This window comes from Phoca vitulina, unplaced genomic scaffold (genome assembly GCF_004348235.1).
Source record: "Phoca vitulina isolate PV1807 unplaced genomic scaffold, GSC_HSeal_1.0 scaffold67, whole genome shotgun sequence".
Classification (NCBI taxonomy): Eukaryota; Metazoa; Chordata; class Mammalia; order Carnivora; family Phocidae; genus Phoca; species Phoca vitulina.
The window spans coordinates 2,693,865-2,719,869 of record NW_022589770.1 but is presented as its reverse complement, the minus strand read 5'-3'; the positions used below and the strand labels follow the sequence as shown (position 1 = coordinate 2,719,869).

At 39.0% G+C, this 26,005-nt stretch overlaps 1 protein-coding gene across 3 annotated transcripts in view; it reads left to right on the top strand.

Annotated features, from left to right (window-relative positions):
* ADAMTSL1 (ADAMTS like 1) overlaps positions 1-26,005 on the top strand; it is a 901,468-nt gene that overhangs the window by 230,480 nt on the left and 644,983 nt on the right. For 2 of the 3 annotated variants that reach the window (XM_032392419.1, XM_032392418.1), the window contains exon 2: positions 18,009-18,128. The exons of the other annotated variant lie outside the window; for it this stretch is intronic. In XM_032392419.1, coding sequence (XP_032248310.1) covers positions 18,009-18,128 — 120 coding nt within the window. The remainder of the gene's footprint in view (positions 1-18,008; positions 18,129-26,005) is intronic. 3 annotated transcript variants of the gene reach the window in all.

Here is a 26,005-nt window from a genome sequence, read left to right as displayed (position 1 = left end):
TGGCAGTTTGTGTAGGGGAAAGATAAAAAATTCTAAGCAGACTAAAAGATTTCTACCTTGGGACACATGGAAAGATGTGTTGCCAATATAGATAAAGTCTGCAGGAGGAGGAGCATATTTGTAAAGGGTGGACATGATGAAATATTGAAGTATTCATTTGGAGGTACCTATGGGACATTTGGTTGTGGATGCTTAATATGTAACTGGGTGCATGTATCTGGAGTTTGGGCTAGAGATACATATTTTCACAAGTTCTAATCTTATCAATGCTGTCTAAATCCATGGTCAGGGAAAAAGTTTCCAGGAATAAATTGTAGAATAAGACACAAGTTGTTTAAGGATGGAGCACAAAGAACACCAGCATTTAAGGGATGGACAGATGAATATGAAACCATGAGAGAGATTGAGAAAAACTCAAAGGGAGTGGCATCATGGAAAGGCAAACAGAAGATAATTTCAAGCAAAAGATAGTAGCTAACCAAGTCATGATTTGAGGATGTTAGATGAAAACTGGACAAGGTAGCTAGGAAGTCGTTGATGACCATAGCCAGAGAAATTTTTGTTGGATGATGATATCAAAATGCATCGTTGTTATTGGTCAAGCTTGTGGTGCCACTAAGTGTAGTGAAGACTTATTTCTAGAATCTTCTGATCCGTAGTCAGACGCGTTATCCATTGTGCCACTGGCCCCCCTGAAGACTTATTTCTAGAGAAGTGGCTGAGAGGAAGGAAAAATGTTGGATACAGAAGCATAGAATAAAAAAAAAAAAGTTATATTTTCTCTCTCTCTCTCTCATTCCTCTCCCTCCTCTTTCTCTTTTTCTTTTATTTTTTAAATTTTTTAAAGATTTTATTTATTTATTTGTTTATTTGAGAGAGAGATAAAGAGAGATCAGGGGAGGGGCAGAAGGAGAGGGACAAACAGGTTCCCCCCTGAGCTGGGAGCCCAACATGGGGCTAGATCTCACGACCCTGAGATCATGACCTGAGCCGAAATCAAGAATCGGATGCTTAGCTGACTGAGCCACCCAGGTCCCCCTCTCCCTTTTTCTTTTAAATATGAAGAGGTAAACATAGAAAATGGTCAACCGTAGATAAATAATGACAATATGTGGGTAGGTAGGGAGGAGATAGTAATAACTAATGGAACGAGATTACTACAGTAACATTAGTGAATCGAATTCAGAGTACAGGTGGAGGATGTTTGCCTTAGGCCAGAGAAAAGACATGTCAGTGTGTGAGGCTAAGGGAAGCATGGGGACAGGGGCATGTAATTTTGGAAAGGTGGTCATTTTAGAATAATCACATTTAAGGGACTTAATTTTTTCTGTGAAATAGGAGACAATGATATTCACAAAGAAGGGAAAGCTGCTAGTAGAAATGGGAGCGCTAAGAGAGAATGAGAGGAAAAGCTGACTGGGAATGCAGTTGGGGGTGGGGGTGGGGGGTTTTAAGGGGCTATATTTAAAATTACTCAACTTAGATTGTTTGAGTCTAGAAAGTGTATTTTGGTAGTTTCTGCTTTATCTAGTCCATCTATTTGATGAGTAAGCAGATTCAAATGTGTGTGAATAATCTATCATCTGTGATTCTAATGCATGATCGAAGAGGCCATTATTCAGATGCCTAAGAACTAGAAAGTGCTCCAAAGATGCCCAAAACGAGCAAAAAGACCGTTGCATGACTATGGTGTCAAGGAAATAAATGTTGGCACCAGTTGCTGGACATCTATTTTTTGTCTACTATTTATAGAGGAAGTGGGGAATGACAGTGGAAATAATAGCAATAAATTTAGCTAATTAATCTACAGATTTGGAGTTAGAAAGACTCTCAGAATTTATATAAATGCTTCCTTCAGGTCCTGTGCAAATGCTTATAGTGCCAGAATCTTCATTACCTACTAATTAGCCAACTTCATCTCAAGACACCATATTTAATTGTCTGAGAACTATTTTATCGGGATAGGTTATGGCTGAATTCCACTTCCCTTAAACTAGATGTGCCAAATTTATTTTCATTCAGCAAATGTTGTACACATACTAAGTTTAAGGTATTATTCTTGGAATTCCAGGATGATCAATAGGTCAGGGTCTCTGACTTTGGTATCTTTATAGACCAGTTGGGGAGGTAAACAAGTTCCCAAATAACCACAAGAGAGATGAAAATACATGCCATTAGCGAAGTAATAATATGTTGTGCTTTTTTGTTTAAAAATGAGGTGCCAGGATTCATATCTCAATAAATTATGACATGTGTCTCCTACACCTCCTCCCCAATCCTGTTTACATTGGAATGTCCACATGTTTTTCCAGCCAAGTGAGTCAGTCAAGATGGAAATGCTAATTTTGGAAATGGAAATTAGCATTTCCATCTTGACTGAACATGAACATATTCTGCTAGCTCATACTGTTGAAAAAAAAAAGAAAAAAGAAAAAACCTCACTGGTAGTACTGTTACTACCAAACTCTGTTTATATAGCACTTTATAGTTTGCAAATCACTTTTCATATATTAATCCATGTAATCATCACAACAACTCTGTAAGGCAAATAGCAATATTCTCCCACATTTACACATGAAGGACCTAAGACTCAGTTTAACTAATTTACCCAAATCACCCAACAGGGAAGAGGTGAGCTATGCTATCCAGGTCACATGACTCCAGATCTCAATTAGAAGAACAAGACCTCTGGATTCAGTGGAGGAGAAATTATGGGTGCTTAAGGGTATGGGGAGGACATATAAAGTCTTTAAGGATTGATGCAATTTAAGTAGGAGGAAATAGAAGGAAGCCTTTCTAGGTGGAGAGCATGGCAAAATTCAAATTGTGGATACAAGAAGTGCAGGATATGATCATGAAAGAGCCAAGGTTCCACATATGGGTTTGAGAATCATCTGTTCAGAAGAGAGGGCTGACTCTCCGAGAGCTAATAAAAATCTCAGGGCAAGAAAAAAATAGAGAAAAGATGCTCATGGATGGAGCCCGGAGATCACCTGTGGTTAGTGGGTTGGAAGTACAGGAGGAACCACCAAAGAAATGACCAAAGAGTTATGATCATTCCCAGTTGCTATATAAACCATGGGGGAGAGGCTTTCAAGAGAGAGCATATGATCATTAAGGATGATGACAGAGGACAAGTGGATGAAAGACCAGCCTTGGTGAGCTTGGAGAGGGCAGAGGAGTGACAACAGAAGTCCAAATGTAAGGAACAAGTATATGGGAAGGGAATGAAGATCAGGAAGGGGTATGGAGGACCCTCTCTCTCAAAAGTGGCCCTTCAAGTATTTGAAGACAGCTCTCAAATCTTCTTCCCTTTATCAGGCAAAATGCCATTAATTAATTCCACTGATTATCATATGCTTTCCAGATAGTCACCATTTTATTTTCTTATTTAGAAATTGTTGGTTTGTCAGTTGTCCTTAAAGTTTGGCATCTAGAAATTAACTCTGCACCCCATGTTCATGGTCAGTTGAGCATAGAGTAGAAGAAAGCTATTACATGTTTTGTTTCTTACACTGTGCTTTTAAAAGCAGCCCACATTTCAATTAGCCACATTTCACTGTTGATTCATTGGGCTTGCAGTCCGTTGATTCCATGTCATCCACATCCTGTACTTGCCAACTATTTGGAGAGACAGCCCAAACAGGGGAGATGGACATTGGAGCCCTGGGGTGGAGAGAGCATGGGACTGGCATCCAGAAATCTACATTGTAGCCTGGACTTTGACACATCAAATATATGCTCTTGGGAAAGTCAATTATCTTCTCTCTGGGCTCCAGAGAGAGCTAGATTGGATGATTTTTAAGCCTCTTTCTACCTCTAAAAATTCTAAAATTAACAATTGATAAAATGCCTTCATTGATTTACTACTCAGATATTTATAGAACTCAACATATATAGAGAGAGAGTAGTTCTGATCACTGGGGCTTACAGACTCATGTGACATTTTGAGGCAGAAAAGTACTTGGTAAAATGCAGGGAAGAATGGATGAAGAGCAAAGACCCAGATAATTCTTTCAAATTATTACCTGCCAAAAGGTGTCTGGAAGGGCAGTGGCCTTGGAGACTTTCAAAATGCAAAATGAAGAATTGAGGGGCACCTGGGTGGCTCAGTCCATTAAGCATCTGACTTTGGCTCAGCTCACGATCTCAGTGTCCTCCAATAGAGCCCTGCTCCACACTCAGCAGGGAGTCTGCTTGTCCCTCTCCCTCTGCCCCTCCCTCTGCTTGCTCTCTCTCTCTAAAATAAATAAATAAATAAAATCTTTAAAATATGAAGAATAGAGTCCCTACATTTAGCATTATACCAAGAAGTAATCATTTTATGTCATTTCACAGTTATCAAAATTATCTGGGAATAACACAGTGAACAGCAGACTAGAAGTGTTATTACACTGAAACTTTTTCCAAGGACCTGGTCTTTACAGGAACTACAGCCACTTATACTGAAGAAGATGATGTTGATAACAACACCATCCATGATATGGCAATATCATTAGCTTGCTTTGATGTTATCTACCCTAAACATAAAATTGATGAAGCATACAAGAAATTTCTAGCAGCAGGTAATCTTGAAATTTGTAGGATGGGTCACAAAATCAGAGGGGCCTACTGAAAGATCATTATTTTTTCCCGGAATGTCAACTGTAGGTCAATTCCTATGACAGTCTTAAGATTCCAATTTTCAACAGATATGGACAATCTAGAAGGAAAACTGCCCCTCCCCACTTTGTGTGCTTCTGAAAGCAAACATGGGCTATGAAGATAAATTTCTCCTTTCCCCCTTCATTGTATGCTACTATGGTATTTCAGTTACCTATTGCTATGTAATAAATTAACCCCAAACTCAGTGGTTTAAATCAATAACTATGTCATTATTACCTCCCATAATTTCACGGATTAAAGGGGCTATACTGGATGTTTCTTCTACTCCATGTGACATCAGCTGAGATTGCACTCATCCGGAAGCTTAATTGGACTAGAATGTCCAGGATGGTTTAGTCACATATCTTGTACCTTAGTGGGGACAAATAGAAGGCTGGGCTCAACTAGGACACTGGAATATCTGTGTCTCTCCACATAGTCTTAAGAGGTTTCCTATTCCATGCAGCCCTCTCCATTTGGTCACTTCACATAGCCTCTTTAGCTGGGTGCCTGGACTTCATATTTGGTAACCCAGAACTTCCCAAAATACAAAAGTGAAAGCTGCTAGGCCTCAACGCTCATGCCCTAAACTGTCATGATGCCACTTCTACCTTATTCTATTGGTTAAAGCAAGTCACAGAGCCAACCCAGATTTAGTGTGTATGTGAGGGGGGGGAAGGAAGTGGGGGAGACACTATACATATTCATTAATTCTAGGAGGCATGGTTCAATTGGGACCATTTTGGAAAATAGTTCCCACTTGAGAAGTATTGAAAATGGACACTGGGGCACCTGAGTGGTTTAGTTGGTTAAGCGACTGCCTTCAGCTCAGGTCATGATCCTGGAGTCCTGGGATCAAGTCCCGCATCGGGCTCCCTGCTCAGCAGGGAGTCTGCTTCTCCCTCTGACCCTCCCCCCTCTCATGTGCTCTCTCTCTCATTCTCTCTCTTTCAAACAAATAAAATCTTTAAAAAAAAAAAAAAAAGAAAATGGACACCAACATCAAGAACTAGACCCAGTTGAACATGACCTGGCTCCACTGAGCTCATTTTTCATAGAATAGAAAACAAGAAAAAGTATTTGATTGCTGGCTTTCTATTGATTTTTCTTTTAGTATAAACCCAAATGTGGATTGTGAAAATTGGCAGTAAAAAATTATTTTTAATAATTTTGTAGTCAAGTGCTTGCTTTGGCAACACATATAATAATAATTTCATGGTCGAGAAGAAAGGTAGTGTGTGTGTGTGGGGGGGCATATAATTGGTGATGCCAAGGCTATTCCAGTGAACGATTTATACAAGATTCACATTATCATTAGCTTAAATGGTGAATATGACAATTTTGCCCTACTTTTCACTGTAGACCTTTGAGATCCTTGCAAGCCCTTGTCCTTTTGGGCTGCTTCCATGAGTGATAACTATGAACAAGCACTGTTTACTACCATGGAAAGGCCACCATTTTCTTTCTTTTCCTGTTCCAGCCTTTACGGTGATATCCCCTGTCAAGACTTCCATGCCTGAGAAGCTGAGTGGAAGCACCATGTAACTGTCTGCAGTGGTCACAGCTGATCCACTTCCTGCCACAACCCACCCCTTTCACCTGGGTATCCCTGTCCCTTCTGCAGGTGCTGTGGTCTCCCCTGGTATAGTCCCTGTCCTTGCTGGGCACTCTTGCTGGTTCATGCCACTCATGTTCTAAGTCTGGAGGGGCCAGAGCTCCTACCTGTCAAATGGGAAAGCAGGCTTCCATGGTCTGTTAGCTTTCATGCTTGGTTTTTAGTGCCAACTTTTTTACTTAAAGGCTCCCTGCACTGAAGAAATCTGAGTAATAATAATCACTATGTTGTGTGTAGAATTGTTCTTTTTTTCTTTAATATCCAAGGCTCTGAGTCCAGACCAAGCTGAAGTGAATTCTCTTCCAAGAGGCTCCTCCATACCTCATTCAAATAGACCCATCATCTATCAGGTGCTTGGGTCTCCTATTTTTGGGTCACATTGAGATTTTTGCAACACACATGCACATATAAACATTCATACATAAATATCACATGCATATATGCCTATTAAATGCTTTCATTTCCTTACAAAGATTATGCTTCTTTAGTAGGAACAAACTATTACTAATATATGACAAAGTAATAATACATTTGTATGACAAATATATTCAGCATTCCACTTTTCTTTTCCCAAGAAGTACATGGGCTGAATTTCAGAAATAACTTGGGGGTTGAGAGACAAGAGTTTTGAAGAACCAGCGGCCATCTGTGTGAAGTACATTGAGAATGACAGATAAGGGTGAGGAGGGAAGAGTGGACATTTAAAGAACGCTTGCTATGCGTTAAGTGTAAACCTCCCCATTTCTTGGTCATTTTCTTGAGATACTGAGTAAATATTTGAAATTCTTTAAGTTACATATACAATTTAAATACTGATATACATTTCTCCCAATTTTTTGTGTTTACATTTCTTAGAGACTGGGCCATGGGGTATGTGTGTGCAGGGTGGAGAGGGTGTGGTGAACTCACATGTATCTGAGTTACACTATTACTACTATTAAAGCATTATCTGTAGAACTGTGCTTGAATATTTCTTTAAAAGGGGAATAAATCTACATGGGTCTATACTATCCTATTTTTTTCTGTAAAATATTGGCACATGTTGATAAGACTTCTAGCCAGGGATAGAGAAGCTTCTAGAGTTCATGAAACAATAAAAGCTGATTTTCCCAGGAAATGCTTTAACTTATCACCTTGACACTTTTGTGTGTAATTAAAGCCATTGGGCCAATTGAATACAATGAGTATTGGATGTACTATCTTACATTTCAGTAGTGGGACAAAGTAGCATGCTAGAATAGGGGTGAACTTGGAGCTGGGTATAGGCAGTCTGGGTGAGGATCCAGGAGGCAGAACCAGAGCTGTCTCTTTTTTTTTTTTTAAAGATTTTATTTATTTATTTGAGAGAGAGAATGAGAGAGAGAGAGAGAGAACACATGAGAGGGGGGAGGGTCAGAGGGAGAAGCAGACTCCCCGCTGAGCAGGGAGCCTGATGTGGGACTCGATCCCGGGACTCCAGGATCATGACCTGAGCTGAAGGCAGTCGCTTAACCAACTGAGCCACCCAGGCACCCATCAGAGCTGTCTCTTATCCACCAATTCTGATCATTGTTTCCCAGTACTGTAGAGAAACTAAGACTTCAATGCAGAGAGAGTGAAAAGAAACCCTAACAGTGTTCTCACCACTTCTTTGGCATCATGGAGACCAGGTGGCCTTTTTGCTGTAGATAGGGATGGTGAATTGGAAACATTAGTTCCAGTCCAATAGCACTTGGGTCAGAGGAAAAGCTGTGTTAGTTGAAATCCAGAAACAGGTGCCAAGACAGGATTAAGAATGCAAGAGGATTAATGGGGGAAAGATGAGGGAGGCAGAGGCGTCAGAAGAGCCATCAATGACTGCAACTTAGCTGTCCCCAGTGGAGGAAAGAGAAAACAGAAAGGTTGGATAGGAAGAGTCTCAGACCACAGTGCAGTGCTGAGGAGGGTTTGACCAGCCATTAGGAAGTCCTAGAGCAGAAGTCATCTGTCAGAGGACCTCCACATCTCTTGGGCATAGAGCTGCTTTGGTATCTGCTGTGCTCAGCCCAGGGCTGAGAGCAGCCCGTGGGCCACAAGGAGGTGGATTCAGAGTACATTTGGGCCATCTTTCGATTAAGCTCTCTGCAGCAGGAGATCTGAGTGGCACATCTTTATGGCCTCCAAAGGAGTTAATGTAAACTAAGCAAGGGCAAAGAAAGAATTTCTGCCCTAATTAATCTTCATTTTGATTCAGAATATGAGAGATACCATGACTTTCAACTCCTTTCAGCTAAGCAACTTTAGAAAAACCTGGATAATAATGTTGATCTAAATAAACACTGCCAAATATACAACTAAAAAAGATTGATTTCTACCACTATAGTGTGTATGTAGACACCTTTATGTTCTTCCTTTTTTTTATCTTAAAATTCTCCTCTAACTGCTCAACTTTCTTAATTCTTGCATTAATGAGTGTTCCATTTTACATGTAAGATTTAAAGCATACACCTAAGCACACGGGAGCAATTTTAAATCCATATCTATCTCTCCTTGTCCTTAGAAGATGTGACAATAATGTGCCCTTCTACTTAGGAGTAGAACACAGGGAATTCCGCCTTTTCTGTTTTGTATGTTCTTTCATTGTCTAAGTGTAGATCTGAATCACAGCTCTTACCAGCTTTCTCAAGTTGAGTATCCTAATTTTGGAAATTGTACTCTGTTCCCCTCTTGGTAGGAATGGGGTATAATGTGTCTTAAAACATTTGAGGAAGATAAGGAAGAAGAGAATTCACTCCATATCTTGGTAAAGTCGGTGCTTTCTTTGAGTAATTTGGCTATTCTGCCATCTTATGTGTGTCACGGGCTATGTCTCAAAACCCACATGTTTTCTCTACCTAAGGCCTAAGAAGGCAATGGATCGTTCCCCTCATCTGAAAAGATAAGAGGCTGGTGAAGAGGGTCTCCAAAATTCTTTCTAGCACTTTCCTGTCAGCACTCATGCTTATAATCAGTTATGGAAATGCCACAGCTTACCTGTAGATCAAGCCCACGTTATACATAGTGTATGTATACCCTTTGATGGAATTCCTTCTGCTGCTACTTTTTTTTACCCATTCTTCTGTGAGGGTAAATTTCTCCATATGTTTTTGTTCATTTCTTATTTTGTTGTTGTTGTTGTTGTTTTAATGACTCCTTGCCTTGTCAAGGTAGCTATCCATCTACCTTAAAGATAAAGTGGACCTTTTTGAGCATTACTCCCTCCTACCCCACAGTGTAAAGGTTATTTTGCTAGGGTAATGGAGTTTCTTTTCATTGACATTCTGGGACAGATCTTTAAATTCAGCTACATCTGGTCACCTTGCCTCAAACCATATTATAGCTGTTACTCTAAATCAGACCTGAACTAAGCATGAACATCTGTACCAGGAATTATGAGGCCCAGCTGAACAATTTGGACCAGTATGTTCCATCTCACTTCTTCCTGCTTTAACTGTTTAGCAATTATCTTTACAATCCTTAGAAATGGTAATTAAAGTTGGTAAAAGAACAAACAGAATACTGAAATGTTTTTAAGCTCCAAACACCAGGTATATAAATGTCAGTGGCTTAAATATGGTTATAAGAATGTTTTTATTAACTACCCCCACCGATCTTCTTGGGGATCATATTTAGCCTTTCCTTGAGGGAGTATAACACCGCTAATCAGCTCACATAGTTGGCAGCCATTAGCTGGGGACACCTGAAGCCACTTCAAGAACCTTTTTATTTTCACAGACAAGCCTTCTGTGGCAGTAGGTGTGGATAGGTATGTTGGCATCTCAAAGTGTCTGTCTAAGGAGATTGAGTCACCCCACAACAAAACAACCAACAATACTTTCAGAGATAAGCAGATGATTTTCTAAGTGGGCACTTACAACAAGGAAAGCAGTTTATTCAGTGACACTGTCTCCCCACTCTCCAGACACATTTGTGAACATGTGAACACACAGTTGCTGATGTCAGCATAAGCTGGTTGAGCCTTTTCTGACTGGTGACTGTGAATTTGGAGACATTTATAAATACCATTATTTTGGGACATATTCTCATAAGTCTCTGAAATACTTTTTCTGCATTATAATGAGGAAATTTCTTTAGTAAGATTATATGCCCATAATTTTTTTCTTTTTTACATTCAAATTACTGTTTACTCATTCCCCCATCTTACTATATCAGAATATTCCTACCAGGAATGAAGTTATAGGGATTAATGGAAGGGGAGCCATTGAAATTAGACTGGATTTTTTTCATTGTATTTGGGTCCATTAGAATAGCCCTAACAGGAATAGGCTGTAAAATGATTAATTTCCTTTCCCAAATCAGGGACCATTGTTTATTCCCAAGTGGAATTTACTAATGTCAGGCAAACTCAATTTGCTACCAAATGTCAGGACCTTTAATAAAGTTAGACACATCTATATTTATTTTTATTTAGAATCTACTTCTTAGTATATTTAGTCCCCAAATTTCATTTGGGACCTATTCTCATTTTTAGCTTAGTATATCAATATTTTAAGGGCTAGTGATAGGATGTTCATCCTTTGGCTTGATTTCCTTCAAACCAGAAGTTAATCATACTTTAAAAAAAAAAAGATTTTATTTATTTATTTGACAGAGAGAGAGAGATAGCGAGAGAGGGAACACAAGCAGGGGGAGTGGGAGAGGAAGAAGCAGGCTTCCCACTGAGCAGGGAGCCTGATGCGGGGCTGGATCCCAGGACCCTGGGATCATGACCTGAGCCACAGGCAGACGCTTAATGACTGAGCCACCCAGGTACCCCTTAATCATACTTTTATACTGGGCACAGATTTTTCTCTTCCTTCCCTTGGTCTCTGAGTCACTTTGATTTTGAGGATCAGATGGTACTGATATTGGGTGGCAGAACTACCTTTGAGTAGTTCTTTGAGTCCATATGAATTCTTATTTCTTCCTATTACTTGGTAGGGATTCTCAGAACTGGAGCTAGAGATTTGGGGGCGTCCAAGAAAACTTCCTATTCAGTTATTAATTCAATAAGCATTTAAGTGTCCCCCTTGTGCCAAAAACTCATAAACCTGGCACCAATCATTTCACTGTCCATTGGCATTTAAATATAGGTGTGTATTCAGACAACACAGGAGCTAGTTCCCTAAGTTGTTTAGATGATTATTCTAATCTAATGAGAATTTTCAGCTTCACTATCTTAATTCTTAGTAAACTACGAACCAAAATATGGGCATAAATAGATGTCACAAAATCCTTTTGGTAGAAAAAAAATGTAACAGTGTGGTTTTCAGGGCTATACTTTGTAAGTAGTATTGAAACATAAATCCAACCCATAGGACGTGAACTTGGCTACATTTCAGTTTTCACAGAAAAACTAAATGAAGAAAGAAGAATGGTAACCTAATAATTTGAGGGCATCTTTGTATGTTTAAACTTCTTTTATTTCCACATCCCTTTTTCCCAGCCTGGAAGTCAATGGATGCCTCCCCCAGAGTTGTAAGAACATTATAGCTGCTTCAAAGCTCTGGCCATAATCCACTCCTACCATCAACATTGCAATTTCTATAGAAATTTCGGCTCTTCCTTAATGATGGTGGAGATTCCAAAATGTGAACCAGTTGCTCTGTGTTTTAACCTTCCAAATTCTAGTCACAACCCAGAGAGCAAACTTGTAAGAAGTAGGACATTCTGAGGGGGAGATTATTATCTTTTCTTCCATCAGCCACGTTCATTGTGAGCGGACAGTTGACAACTGTTGAGTCCGAATACTAACCAGTATTCTCTGGAGCCACCGAGAGTCAGGTCAAGCAGGGGAATGTTTGGTGCCAGGTTATGATAGGAGTGAGCGTGAAGTAGAAGACAAAAGTAGACATAGTTTGAGTTTCTGACTGTATCCTAAAGCCAAATGCAAAACCTTTTGTTATTATTCAGTGACTTTGGTTTTTTGTTTTAAACTATCTTTACCTCCTTTTCCCTCTCAGGGGGTAGAGAATAGAGAGTTACTTGAAAGCCTCCCTTGTTTCCTGTATTTACCTACGTCCCTCCCTAAACTCTCTTTATGTTTGATCGCTCAGCTGCCTTCGAGAGAACGTAAACCACAACAATAAATTGCTTCCATTCCTTCCTGGATCTAATGAGACTCTATTCTGGGAGCTGGTATTTCTACATTCCTGGGTTCTCTAAGGAGTACTCTGGTGTGCCAATGATCAGAAAGAGGAGTCAATGTTTAAAGCAGGAAATGAGACTGTAATTGGAGAAGGATTCTTCATCACAGGGTACAAATTCTAGCACATGTCAGTCTTTGTGCTTCCTGAGGAGCAGTCCGCAGGAGTCTAGAAATCCTGCAGAAACAGATAGGTGACTCAGTCATGATTACTTGTTTCTTGTCCTATTCCTGTAGGTGAATAGCCAGATTTGACTTCAGCAGAGACTTGAGTTTTTTAGAGACACTGTCTCTGATTCCTAATCCTAACATGACCACTGGCCATGTGTAAAATTCCTCCACTTCTCACATGTCTGTTTTCTAGCTGCAAAAGTAACAGCACTGAATCTAAAACATAATGGGGTGCCAGTTTTGATGCATTTTTTATAATATGCTAACTACCTGATAACTGCAAGGGGAGTTTTGACATATCAGGTGTAAAGTAACTGTATTTTCCAAACCAAAACTCAGGAGATCTGGTCTAACCATGGGAAATAGAATTTTTAAAAAGTGAGTTATCCTGGAAATTTTCAAGTTTCCATCAACATTTAGTTGAATTCAGGAGCTGGGGATTGATAGCCCAAAGAACCATAGGATGTTCTTAAGAAACTAATTGTAATAAGTTGAATGTAATGGCATGAATGTATTTTCATGGAAAACCAATAGAAGAATGCCTAAAAATGATGAAATGCAGTATGTTTGGATTGTCCTTGTTAATAATTTCTGTCGGCATAACTAGACCATTAGAGATAGATCCATGTTGCATGTTAGGTGTCGGTTCTCCCCAGACGGTTCTTATCTCAGCGCTCATACCTTTGCATTCGCCATATTTTCCCTTGGCAAGCTCATTCATGCCAAAGTATCACCTACTCCCCACATGATGCCAACACTTATGTATCATCTCCGGACCAGTCTCCTTCCAGTGCACAAAGCTCAGCTTCCTTGGCCAAAGGCCCCTCAGGCTCCACTTTTCTGGAATGAAACTTCCCATCTAACTCACATAACTGCTCCTCCTGATGTACTTCCTCTTTGTTGTAAGGGCTACTATCCACTCTGCTCTTATGCTCAAATCCAGGCAGAAAATATAGATATAACCTGAGACTTATCACTTGCATTCAGCTGGCCACAAAATTTTCTGGCCCTTTCCTTTCCTCCCAGCCCCTCATGTCTTCATGAGTTCTCATCAGAGTAATTGCAGTGATGGGAAACTAATCACTTCATCTCCAGTCTTACCTTCTCAAGACTACCAGAACGCACTTCCAAACTCATAAGCTCAAGCAAGACTGGCTGCTTCCGTCTTTCAGTGAGCATGATTCATAATCTGGCCCCTGCACAGTATACAAATTCTGTCCCCATCCCATGCTCTCGTGTACCCCCATACTCTTGCCATGCTAGATTAACATAAAACACAAACAAGGTATCTCAAGCCTTAATGCCTTTCCCCAGGCTCTTCCCTCTTTCTGGAACAAGAACCGCCCCTTCCCCACTCCCATTCCCCTTGTCAGGCTAGTAAATCCCCAATCTTCCTTTAGCCCTGCTTTAAAGTCTTTCATAATCCTTCTTGGGAGAGGTAATCACCCTTGCTCTGTATTCTCCTGGCATCCTGTGCTTACCTAAAATTTTTTCATTATATTAATTAGAGCAGGTTAGCCATAGTAACAAATAGTCTCTAACATGGGCACCTCCCAACCCAGTAGACTGTTACTTCTTGATCATGTTACAATATGAGGTAAGCGAGCAGGTCCTGGGAAGGTCTTCCTGCATACAATCAGTCAGGGAGCCAGGGAACCTCTGACACCTTTAGCAATTGACATCAAGATTTCCCTGAGGCTGTCTCCATTCCAGGCAGAGCTGAGGGCAACAGAGCATGGAGGAAGGAATGTGGGAGATTTTTATGACCAGGCCTCATATATCACCAATCACTTCTACCAGCTAAAACTCAGTCTTGGCCACCTTCACTGCAAAGGAGGCTAGGAAATGTGCTTTAGGTGTATCAGTGATGATGAAAAGATGGTAGCTTTGGTGAGCATCTCGTAGACTCTGTCACATCCATGTACTCATTAGAAGGATAGTGCCCTGAAAGGAAGAAATATGTCCTATAATAAAGCTCCTGGCACTTGATAGTACTTGAGTAAATATGTGTACATATGAATGAATGAAAAAAAAATGAGCAAAAGATACTCATTTGGAGTTTAAATAATCATTTTGAAAACCAGTTTGAAATAGAAGTCTAAGATTTACATATTTATGTATCTTTATATATTTGTACATCTCCTTCATTGTAACAGTATTTCTAAAACACACAGAATATAATAATTATTATCCATGGTTTGATAGATACAGGTATTCAAAACTAATTTAATAATGATCAAATTAATTTGAGTACTTTAAATTGCCTAATTAGTAATAGTGTTCATGAATAGATATTAAATTAGAAACAGATATGCACACGATATCTATAGGGAGAAAGTGGTCATAATTACATTCATCTAACTTGTATGTTCTTATCTATTCTCAATATTAAATTGAATTTTAGTTTAATTAAGACCTTCTGCCTTAGTATCACATAAAAGTATTGGGGAAATTGAACATCTTGGTAAGAATTGTGAGTTTTATAAATGTCAACATTCTTGGGAAATACTAACAGGCAGAAATGCTTTCTAAAACAAATACACAGCTATGATTGAGAATTAAAGCATAAACCAAGTGGACTAAGTGTTTGCTGATCATCCTTCCTTTTTGTAGCATTGCATTTTCAGGCTTTATATTTGACATCTTGCTCTCTATTTTGGAGGATATTTGACTCATTTTTGTCTCTTTATCAGTTTAACAAAAGAAACATGTTTTTCATAGGCACAAAACTTCTCCCAAAGAAAATGCACATAAGTTGATTAGTCTCTTCAGATTTTAGCTTTTAAAGACTATGACATTGCATGACAAGGTGGCCACCATTTTGAATAACGGAGTTAGAATTCAAAATAGCCTCGGATTGTTGGAGAAATGATTAATGAAATGTGAACTTTAGTAGTGATCAGCATACTTTAGTCCTTTTGCAAACAGTGACATGAAAACACATCAATTCTAGGTCACTTTAAACTCAGGTTCTGATCTTTTTGAGAAAAAGCTGCACAAATGTGGCTATTCTTTGTCTGGAACTTGAAGAGCTGTGAGCAGTCCTGAACACAGGGCCCACGAATTTGGAATGCGCCCAACAGGAAGTGGAGAATCCCTGAAAGCTTCTGATCAGGGAAGATACAGGGTCAAGACAGGTTTTGAAGTGTATGTAACTACAGACTCAAGGAATGATTGACCCTGATGAGAAAAGAAATGAGAAATTTAATTTTAAGTGTAACAGGAATAAGTTAGGTTACCCAGAAGGATACATTTCCAAGAATTAGTCTGCAATTCTACCTCTGCTTATTCAGTACTGGCTAATTCTTACGAAACGGTGTAGGCAAAGAAACAAGATAACCTCTCATCGACCCTGCCTCTTGATGATTATATCAATTTTCGATTGCTGCCATAACAAATTACCACAGATTTAATGGCTGAAAATAATACATAAGTATTATCTCACAATTTCTATACGTCAGAAGTCTGGCAGGCATGGCTGGATTCTCCAGTCAGAGTCTCACTGGGCTAAAATCAAAGTATTGGCCAAAGATGTAGTTCTCCTCTAGGGCAAAGGTCCTTTTCCAAGCTCTCCATTGTTGGCAGAATATATTTTCCTCTCATGCTTCCCATGTGCCCCCCTCCCCCCACCCCCCCGCCTTGATCTTCAAGCCAAAAATGGCAGGTCACGTCCTTGTTAACACTTTGAATCTTTTTGACATTCTCTCTTGCCCTCAGCCCAGAGAACATTCTGTTTTTAAGGCCTCCTATGATTACATTGGGCCCACTTGGATAATCCAGGATACTAACCCTATTTTGAAGTCAGCTAAAAAGTAAACTTAATTACATCTGCAAAGTCCCTTTGCCATGTTAAGCAATATAATCACAGATAGGATACTAGGGAGTAAAGGGGCCCAAATTCTGTCTACCCCAATGATACTGACTATGCTATGTAACAGAAGCCATTTACATATAAATTACAGGAAATTCTATTCCTTCCCAAAGGGTTTAGGGATTAAAATTATTTGAATTTATTATGAATTACTACAGACATTGAAGAAGGCATAAATTAATAATATGAACCCCCTCGTATTCCTAATGATATTACTGATACCATAAAAAGGTATACAATTGAAAATGTATAAAAATTAAATGTTGGGCGCCTGGTTGGCTCAGTTGGTTAAGTGACTGCCTTTGGCTCAGGTCATGATCCTGGAGTCACAGGATCAAGTCCCACGTCGGGCTCCCAGCTCAGGGGGGAGTCTGCTTCTCCCTCTGACCCTCCCCCCTTCTCATGCTCTCTCTCTCTCTCAAATAAATGAATAAAATCTTAAAAAAAAATTAAATGTTAAATTAATATGAAGATAATACAATACCCAACCCAATACTGTATCCATCACAGACATTATAAATATGGTCAAAGAATTTCATGTATGCTAAAAGCTTAAATTTTTAATTGTTCCTTGAGCAGAATGTGCTTTTGATAATAACTATGGCTGTTCTTTGTTGAATGCTTCCTCTAGGTCAGTCACTGTACTAAGTACTTTACATGTATTAGCTCCTGTCTTCTCAGCAACTCAATCACCCTGATACCATTCCTGTCTTACCATGCGTAAAATGAGGTTCAGAGAGGTAGTGGGAAGCCTGAGTGAATTCACTGCCCCTTGCATTTATAGGAGTCACTCAACAATGAGTCCTCTGCCAGAGGTTTGAGTAGCTCAGTAGCACAATGTGATAATGAAAAGAAAGGGGTTTTAGAGTCAGACCTGTATTTGAGTCCTCATTTCAACACTTTACTAACTTGCCAAATTCCTGAAACCCTGTTGCCTCCAGTTCCTAATTTGTAAAGTGTGGCTAATAACAGACACCTCCTGGGGCTGGTGCAAGATAACATGTGTAAAGAACCTGGTATGTGATAAGCTCTAGATAAAAGTTCTCCAATACCTCCCTTCAGAGTAGCTAAAGTGCATCTGGTTCTTAAGTACTTGAATAACTCAGGAAGTCAGTTATGGGTTCAGGCCAGCTTCTCCTTATCTGGTAGATATTTAACAGGACATCAGAATCCACCTAGATGCTCAGACCCATGGAAATAGGGATTGATCCCTGTAGGTCCAAGATACCTGGGTGGCGCATACATAGGGATAGCCCAATAGAATAAATCTATGCTTGACCTGGCCTCAAAGATAACTTACAGTCTCCGAATTCAGCATCGTACACCAATCAATTAAGAGCTGCCAACTTAGTAGTGGACTTTCCTGGCATCTATCCAAGGAGCCACATGCCAGAATATTCTAGTGGTTCTCGCATTAATATGTATTTGCCTGCGTTGTTTTTGATTGCTCTAATCGGACTTGAAATGCATCCAAGAAGTTTCTTCAACTCAGAGACATTAATTCCTCAGTGTCCCCTCCCTCCAGGCTCTGTCTGAAGGCTTAATTGGCTATCTTATCTCCCTAGGTATGCGGAGACCAAAGCCAAGGGGCTGTTTTCCTGAGGGAATTTACGCTAATTCGGAGAGAGAGCTTTCATGAAGATTTCCTGTCTGACCTCTTGAATAGTCACAAAACTGAAGACCCGGTAGAGTGTCTCTTTTATTTATTCTTGGAAACACTGAAGTTCATTTGCCAATTCTGACTTGCGGTGGTGGTTGGTTGTAGCAAATGTGAAGAGGTTTGAAGGGTATTTTCTCATATCCGTGACGAGAGGGAAGCAAAGTGATAGTGCAGTGGACAGACTGTGTGGGGCACCTTTCTACCCTCTCCTGGGTCTGGCCAGCTGCAAACCTTTTACTCAAGCGTTAAAGTTTGTTTGGGGCAGCATGTGAAAGACTCACATGAAAATCACTGATGTTTTGCCAGCGAGTCTGAACAAGAAATGGTAATAATTTAAATGAGTGAAGAAGAAAAAAGGAGATTTATATGTAAACTGTTTTATGAGTCAATGGAAATTCCGCCATCTTCCCATACTGGTTTCTTTGTGGATATTTTTACTTCAAAGTGTTAGTCATATTTATTTTATGAAAGTTTGTTTCTCTGGTGGTGGTTTTGAAAAAAACAAAAAATTGGAAGTCTCCAAAATGAGCTCTGAAATGAAAACAAGTAGCATAGCTGACTGGCGATGTCAAGAGTCAGGGTCCTCTCTACTTGCAAATCAAGCCGTAATTTGTCATCTGTACTTTATGGTGAGAATTGGGCAGATAACTTCTGAAAGTTTTGAAAGTTTTAGGTGTAGCTCTTCATGGTGGTGACCTTCTGCTCCGAAGTGCTCACACTGGAATTAGATGAGCCCAGTGGATTTCTTGTGCACTCAGAAAATAATGACTTAGAGGGGCACCTGGGTGGCTCAGTTGGTTGAGCATCTGCCTTTGGCTCAGGTCATGATCCCAGGGTCCTGGGATCGAATCCCACATCGGACTCCTTGCTCGCAGGGAGACTACTTCTCCCTCTGCCTGCTGCTCCCCCTGCTTGTGCGCTCTCCCCCTCTCTCTCTGACAAATAAATAAATCAATCTTAAAAAAAAAAAAAAAAAAGAATGACTTTGAACATGTCCAAAGCAAACACACAAGTGGCTTTCTTTCTACCTCCTCTACCCTGCCTCCTACAGTCTCTCTCAAGAGGGTGTTTTGGGCACATTTATCTCATAAACTTCTCTTCTAGGTACTGAATAATCAGTTTTCTTGGTGGCCACTGTCGGCCACCGCTTACTGTTTCTGTCATTTCCATCTTCTCTGTGACAGACGTTCACATTCTTCTCAAAGCTTGTGCCCCAGCATGGGCAAGAACTGTGGTAAAGGTTCCCAAGGGTACTATAATTAATTTTCATAAGGTTTATATATATATACACACACACACACACACACACACACACACACGTATATATATATATTTTTCAGTAAACTCAGAAAATGCAGAGCCTGCCTTTTAAACTTTTATTGTTTGCTCAAGGCTTATTTTGTATGATCTACTAGGGTACACACACATTGCCACCTAAGTTTTATTACTTCTCTCTCAGAACATTATCTTGTAATTATATTTTAATTTTGTCCCACTTGATGTTATGCAAAATCTGAAATATGTTAGCTCACTTTGGATTTGGTTTATGAAAAGCCCTGGTAAGTACTGCTACATGGATACCATATGCAAACCTTATAAGCAAGTCTAATTATTACATAATTTACACCATAAAGGAAATTGAATAATATGAACTAATTATGAACATAATGGAATTGTCATAGTGGTGCCACTAAAAACAATTTTTGTCACTTGGCAAGCTCTGAGGGGTGTCACGAACATTATTGTTACATACTATTACATTGATTTACATCATAATGAAAGCTGTTCATGCTGCGGAGTTTTCTCAAACCCACTGAGGTCATAAGTAATTGAGAGGGTAGAAGATTTAACCTGAAAGAAGAATTACCTACCATCACAAAAAGTCAGAACTGGGGTTGTACAAGAAAATGGGAGGGAAGAGAAAAGATCAAAGCTTCCTGAATACCAGAAGCTAATCCAGTTTCCTAATAAATTTGTGAAATTCAAACAGTTTCTTTGGAAGGTATGTCTCTCTATCTGAGGACTTCTTTTGGCTCATAGGATATAAAACTTTTTTTTTTTTTAAGATTTTATTTATTTATTTGAGAGAGAGAGAATGAGAGACAGAGAGCATGAGAGGGAGGAGGGTCAGAGGGAGAAGCAGACTCCCTGCCTGATGCGGGACTCGATCCTGGGACTCCAGGATCATGACCTGAGCCGAAGACAGTCGCTTAACCAACTGAGCCACCCAGGCACCCAGGATATAAAACTTTTAAAGTGTAACTTTATGTTCTAAATAGGCATTAAAAGATGAATCACCACACTCTCTGTGTTTGTCTAAGGGGAAGAGTTCAAACATGAATTGTTACTTGTATCAATAGCCAGAACACTGAAACTCCTTTTGTGGCCCCCATGTATGAGATTCTACTACATCATGCGGAGGCTCTAAGGCAGAATGGGAGAATCATCGATGAGAAGACTTCCTGGTATAGGTCACAAAAACCACTTCACGAAGGCAAGTAGGTGAGAGAAAAAATGGTTGAGCCATTATCTGTTTGTCCAATTCTATCTGCTTACAAGTAAGTCTTCCTTAGTAGCCCAATGACAGTCATGCTCATATTTCACTGCTCCTACCGGATTAGCAGCTCTGCTCCTTGAGATCGGGATTCATGCTCACACTCACCTCCCTAGAACCCACCCCTGCACTTGCATGTGATGAATGCCCAGTTGTGTTAAGTGTTGATGGAGAAAACCCACCATGACTATTCTCTATTGCCCTGTTGTTAGCATTTTTATATTGAAAACATGGTGAGACTTCCATCACAGGCTATGCATGAAAAGGGCCTTATAAATGTGAAAATCCGGGGCACCTGGGTGGCTCAGTTGGTTAATTGTCCAACTCTTGATTTCAATTCAGGTCATGATCTCAGGGTCCTGGGATCGAGCCCTGAGTCAGGCTCTGTGCTCAGTATGGAATCTGTTTGTCCCTTCCCCCTGCTCTCTCTCTCTCTCATTATCTCTAAAATAAGTAAGAAATAAAATCTTAAAAAAAAATAAATGTGAAAATCCTTCTAAATGCAAAGTATTCTTGTTAAAATGGCATGAATGACTTCAGTTTTTAATGAGGTGATGAAAGAACATTTGGGATTATCTTCCATGATGCTCTTTCAAGCCAGTATATAGGTTTATAATAAAGAATATGAATGCAGGGAGATTGAAAATTTATAGTTGTGGAAGTAACAAATTTATCCCCAATATGTTTAACATTTTGGACAGAAGTGGCATTAAGTATAAGAAACACCTTGTCACACTGTTGCGTAAAATTATTGCTATCCTCATTTTAAGTCTTTAATTTTTCTTCTCCCATGCCCTTTCTTTATTCTTTCAAATAATTTTTGAAAACCAGAACAGCCTGACTTAACTGATTTGTGGAACTCTTTTGCCTAAAAGCTTATTTTGGTCATTTTTGACCTTAAAGTGACACTTCCTCAACTAAGGCCTTTTGGCACAAATTGCCTTTTACATTGCATTAGGAAAACTTTCTAGTTAGCTTTCTCTCCGAGGGGTAATTCCACTACCCACACTTCGAAAAGCAGTGTAAATGAGCCATTTGTCTACAATCTACAGCAGGGCCACTAAACTTCTAATCCTTGTCTGAAACTCTGCATGTAGGTGATTTGCATTGTTTGCAGAAATAGGATGTTTGTCAAAATCTGTTACTCATTATTGGAATAGTCGAGAAACAGGTCATGTTGGCTTTGGTTGTCAGCTGGATACAAAATTAGGATGATAATTAACATGAAATTCACTACAAAATGAGATTTCCTTCAGTATGTAATTTAGTGCAAACCTCATCTGCTTGTAGCTTTGTGGTTCACAAGGCAGTTATTTAAGCCACTCTTTTACCGTCATAGAAAATGAAAGTCATTAAGTAATTTCTTATTTAATAATAATTTATTATAAAATAAATCATAAGTTATTTCAATCGAGGGTAGAGTGTTCCTTTAATGACTGGGAAAATAGAGGAGAGCTGTCGGGAGGGGATCCTCAAAAAGGCCTATTTTTTAATAATCAAGTGTGAAAAGGGAGTTTGTTTTTAAGGTCAAGTCAGTAATTCTCTGAAGCTCAACTGAAATAAAAAATGCAATTGATTAAAAATGGTTCTGCTTTAAAGTAAATTTTTTTTTTCTTCCTCGATTGGGGTAGGGGAACTGGTGGGGACAAGTATTATTTCTATGAACTGAAAAATGAGTTCAACCAACACATAAACACATAAAATGGAATATAACCAGTTCCATATGTTCTCAAGGTGTTCACCAACCTCCTCCCCAACCTGCCAAGGAAGAGGAAACAGTGGGATTTAACTGCTAACATCTGAAGATAATAACTTAATTTGCTTAATTGTACTTCTAACCCCTACTATTTTTTTTAATTTTTTAAAATTTTTTATTGTTATGTTAATCACCATACATTACATCATTAGTTTTTGATGTAGTGTTCCATGATTCATTGTTTGTGTATAACACCCAGTGCTCCATGCAGAACGTGCCCTCTTTAATACCCATCACCAGGCTAACCGATCCCCCCACCCTCCTCCCCTCCAGAACCCTGTTTGTTTCTCAGAGTCCATAGTCTCTCATGGTTCCTCCCCCCTCCGATCCCCCCCTTCATTCCTCCCCTCCTGCTATCTTCTTCTTCTTCTTCTTTTTTTTTTTTTTTTTAACATATAATGTATTATTTGTTTCAGAGGTACAGGTCTGTGATTCAACAGTCTTGCACAATTCACAGCGCTCACCATAGCACATACCCTCCGCCATGTCTATCACCCAGCCACCCCATCCCTCCCACCCCCCACCACTCCAGCAACCCTCAGTTTGTTTCCTGAGATTAAGAATTCCTCATATTAGTGAGGTCATAGCGGTACGTGCACCCCAATGTTTATAGCAGCAATGTCCGGCTACTATTTTTTGAGTATTTAGTGGACTTAAAACACAAGGAAATAGCCATGTGTCAAGAGCATTTAAGTTACTGAACATGAGCAATGACTCACTTTGTTGACCTCTCACTAGCATCTTCCTACCTGCACTGATTCTGCACCCTCTAGACAGAGTTGTCTTTTCCCAAAACTGCAGTTGGATCTATCTGTCCCCCCCTCAATGTTTGTGGAATAAGGAGAAGCAGGAATTAACTTTTAATTGCAAACACACACACTCAAAGTGGCACACAGCTTCATAAAGCCTTATTGATTAGTGACCAGTGCGTTTTTTCTTACCTGATTTTACACGGGGAAGAAATGTGCCGTGATATTGAAGGAGCCAGGTATTTTAAAAGTGGAAGTGCGTTCCAATTCAATCTGTAATTTTTGCAGCACGCTTATAGGTGTAACTTGAATTGGCTATCCTGTGGGAAAATATACTGAGACAGGAAGACTAGATTTGGTTTCTAGTACATTTGCTACTTCAAGTTATATAATATGAGATCACCGAGAAAAAATCAGAACACCCTACAAAGTATATATAATATGTCACCCTGTGAGGGTTTTAAATATTTTATTTGCCTACGTTTGCAAGACTTATCTAATGCATCCTGACTCTACCGGTCATGAACTATTGAAAAAAAAATACTTCAACTTCAGCATATGAATATTTTATATAACTTCACATTTTCTGGTTATTGTTTGGTATTCTAAACTAGTACTCTACATCATTTCTGTATTTCTGTGAAGGCAGAGGAAGCTTGGGGAAGGCCACATATGCCTCAAGCACTTTAAGGAGTTTATACAAATTTCTCAGAACAACTTAAGATAGGCAATAATAGCTCCATTTAGCAGTAGTAATGACCAATTGGAAATGTAATTTTTGAAAGATACCACTCATAATTGTAATAAAACTATAAGAACAGGGGCACCTGGGTTGCTCAGTCGGTTAAGCGTCTGCCTTAGGCTCAGGTCATGATCCCAGGGTCCTGGGATCGAGTCCCACATAGGGCTCCCTGCTCAGTGGGAAGCCTGCTTCTCCCTCTCCCTCTGCCTGCTCCCCCTGCTTATGCTCTCTCTCTCTCAAATAAATAAATAAAGTCTTAAAAAAAAAAAACTATAAGAACAAAAGTCTGAAAAAGAAAAACCTGAATGGAATATCAGTGAATGACTCAAAGATGAACAGTTTATTAATGGCATGTTAATACTCATTAAAGATCTATTTTCAATGTTACTAGTCATCAGGGATTTACAAATTAAAACAACAAAAATACAGCATTTGATGCCTATCATATTGGCAAAAAATGAAAAGAACTGACAAAGGCAGTATCAGCAAGGAAGAAAGTAGTAAGAAACACTTCTATATTGCTGTTGGAGTACGAATCCATAGAGCCACTTTAAAGAGCAACTTGAGCATATGCATATTCTAAATCCCACCAATTTCACTTTAGAAATCTACCCTAGAGAAACACTTACACAGATGTTCAAGGAAGTATTGAATGTTATAGCCTAAAATTGAAAGAAAACCTTAAATATTCATTAGAAGGTAAATGGATGAACTACTTGTGGTTTATTCATAAAATAAAACACTATAGAAGCAGTTAAAATAAATAACGAGATCTATGTGCATTGGGTCAATCAAAAATATAATGTTGAGGGGAAATGATACTCCTTTATAATATACAATTTATATTAATTTTAGTATCACATAAATATTTATTAGATAATGTTTAGAGAAAATGATTATGTATAAAAACAAGGGTGGGAAAAATTTGCTCCAACTTTGTAATGTTGGGTACTCTCTGCATAGGGAGAAAAGAAGGGGATCAGGTTGGGAGCATGTGCGTGGTACACTTTAACCATATCTATAATATTTTATTTTTCAAAAAAGAACATGATAAGATATTAGTGTATGTTTAAATGGCTAGTGGTTGCAAAAAAGTTTATTATTCCCTGCACTTTTTATGATTGGAATATTTTTAAATACATGCATAATAAAACCTTCAGGATAATGTCTGGCAAAAATCAGCACAAAATGAATCCTGTTTTTATTAGTAGTGGTTGAACTGGCAAGTCATTGAAACATAATGTGACAAAGCTCATTTAACATATACACCATTCACATTTTTGCCTTACAGTATAATTAAGGAGTAGTTAAATGTATGACAACAGAATACAAGATCATGGGACCTCCTATCAGTTCATGAACTGCAACTCTAGTAAATAATGTCAGGATGATGAATCTCAGTATTTAAGAAGAGGGACTACTTCTTTACACTTGACCTTTGGAATTAACTGAAAAAAACCATTATCCTTGGGGGGAAAGTTTTTTTTTCTTTTTCAGTTTCTAATTTCCTTACAGCTTATACAGTTCCTATCTGTTGTTTATGAGATAACCACCATTTGCTAGGATTCTGTCATTTACTCCAAACAACAAATAGTATCAAGATCAATTATCTAAAAGACACTGGAAGTAATAAAATGTGAAGCGTTATAAATCCCAACTCTCATGCAAGCAGATTTTTAAGACCAAACAACCTCTCAAATAAAACATAATTCTGTTAAAAAAATTTAACTTTAGTTAGAAATATATAAGTAATATGTGTGAATTTGAGGACTCTGTTCGAGTACATTTTCAGGTCTCACACTGTGAGATCCTTCCCAAAGAAACTTGTCAGTATTAAATAAATTCTTCCTCATTCACTCCAATGTTGTTCCTTTAAAAGAGCATTCAAATTCCTGAGATAGTCTCCACTTCCAGGTATCCGAAAGTAAGCTAGGGTACTTTGAAATGAATATCAAATATCTTAAGTAAAAGTTATAAATGTGAGGAGCTGACTCCTTGCTGCTTTACTTTGGAACTTCGCTAATAAGCATAAACTAACTAAGGACTGTGATTTAAATTGGTCCTCAGAAAATCACTTGGGGCACCAAAGAATAATTTATTG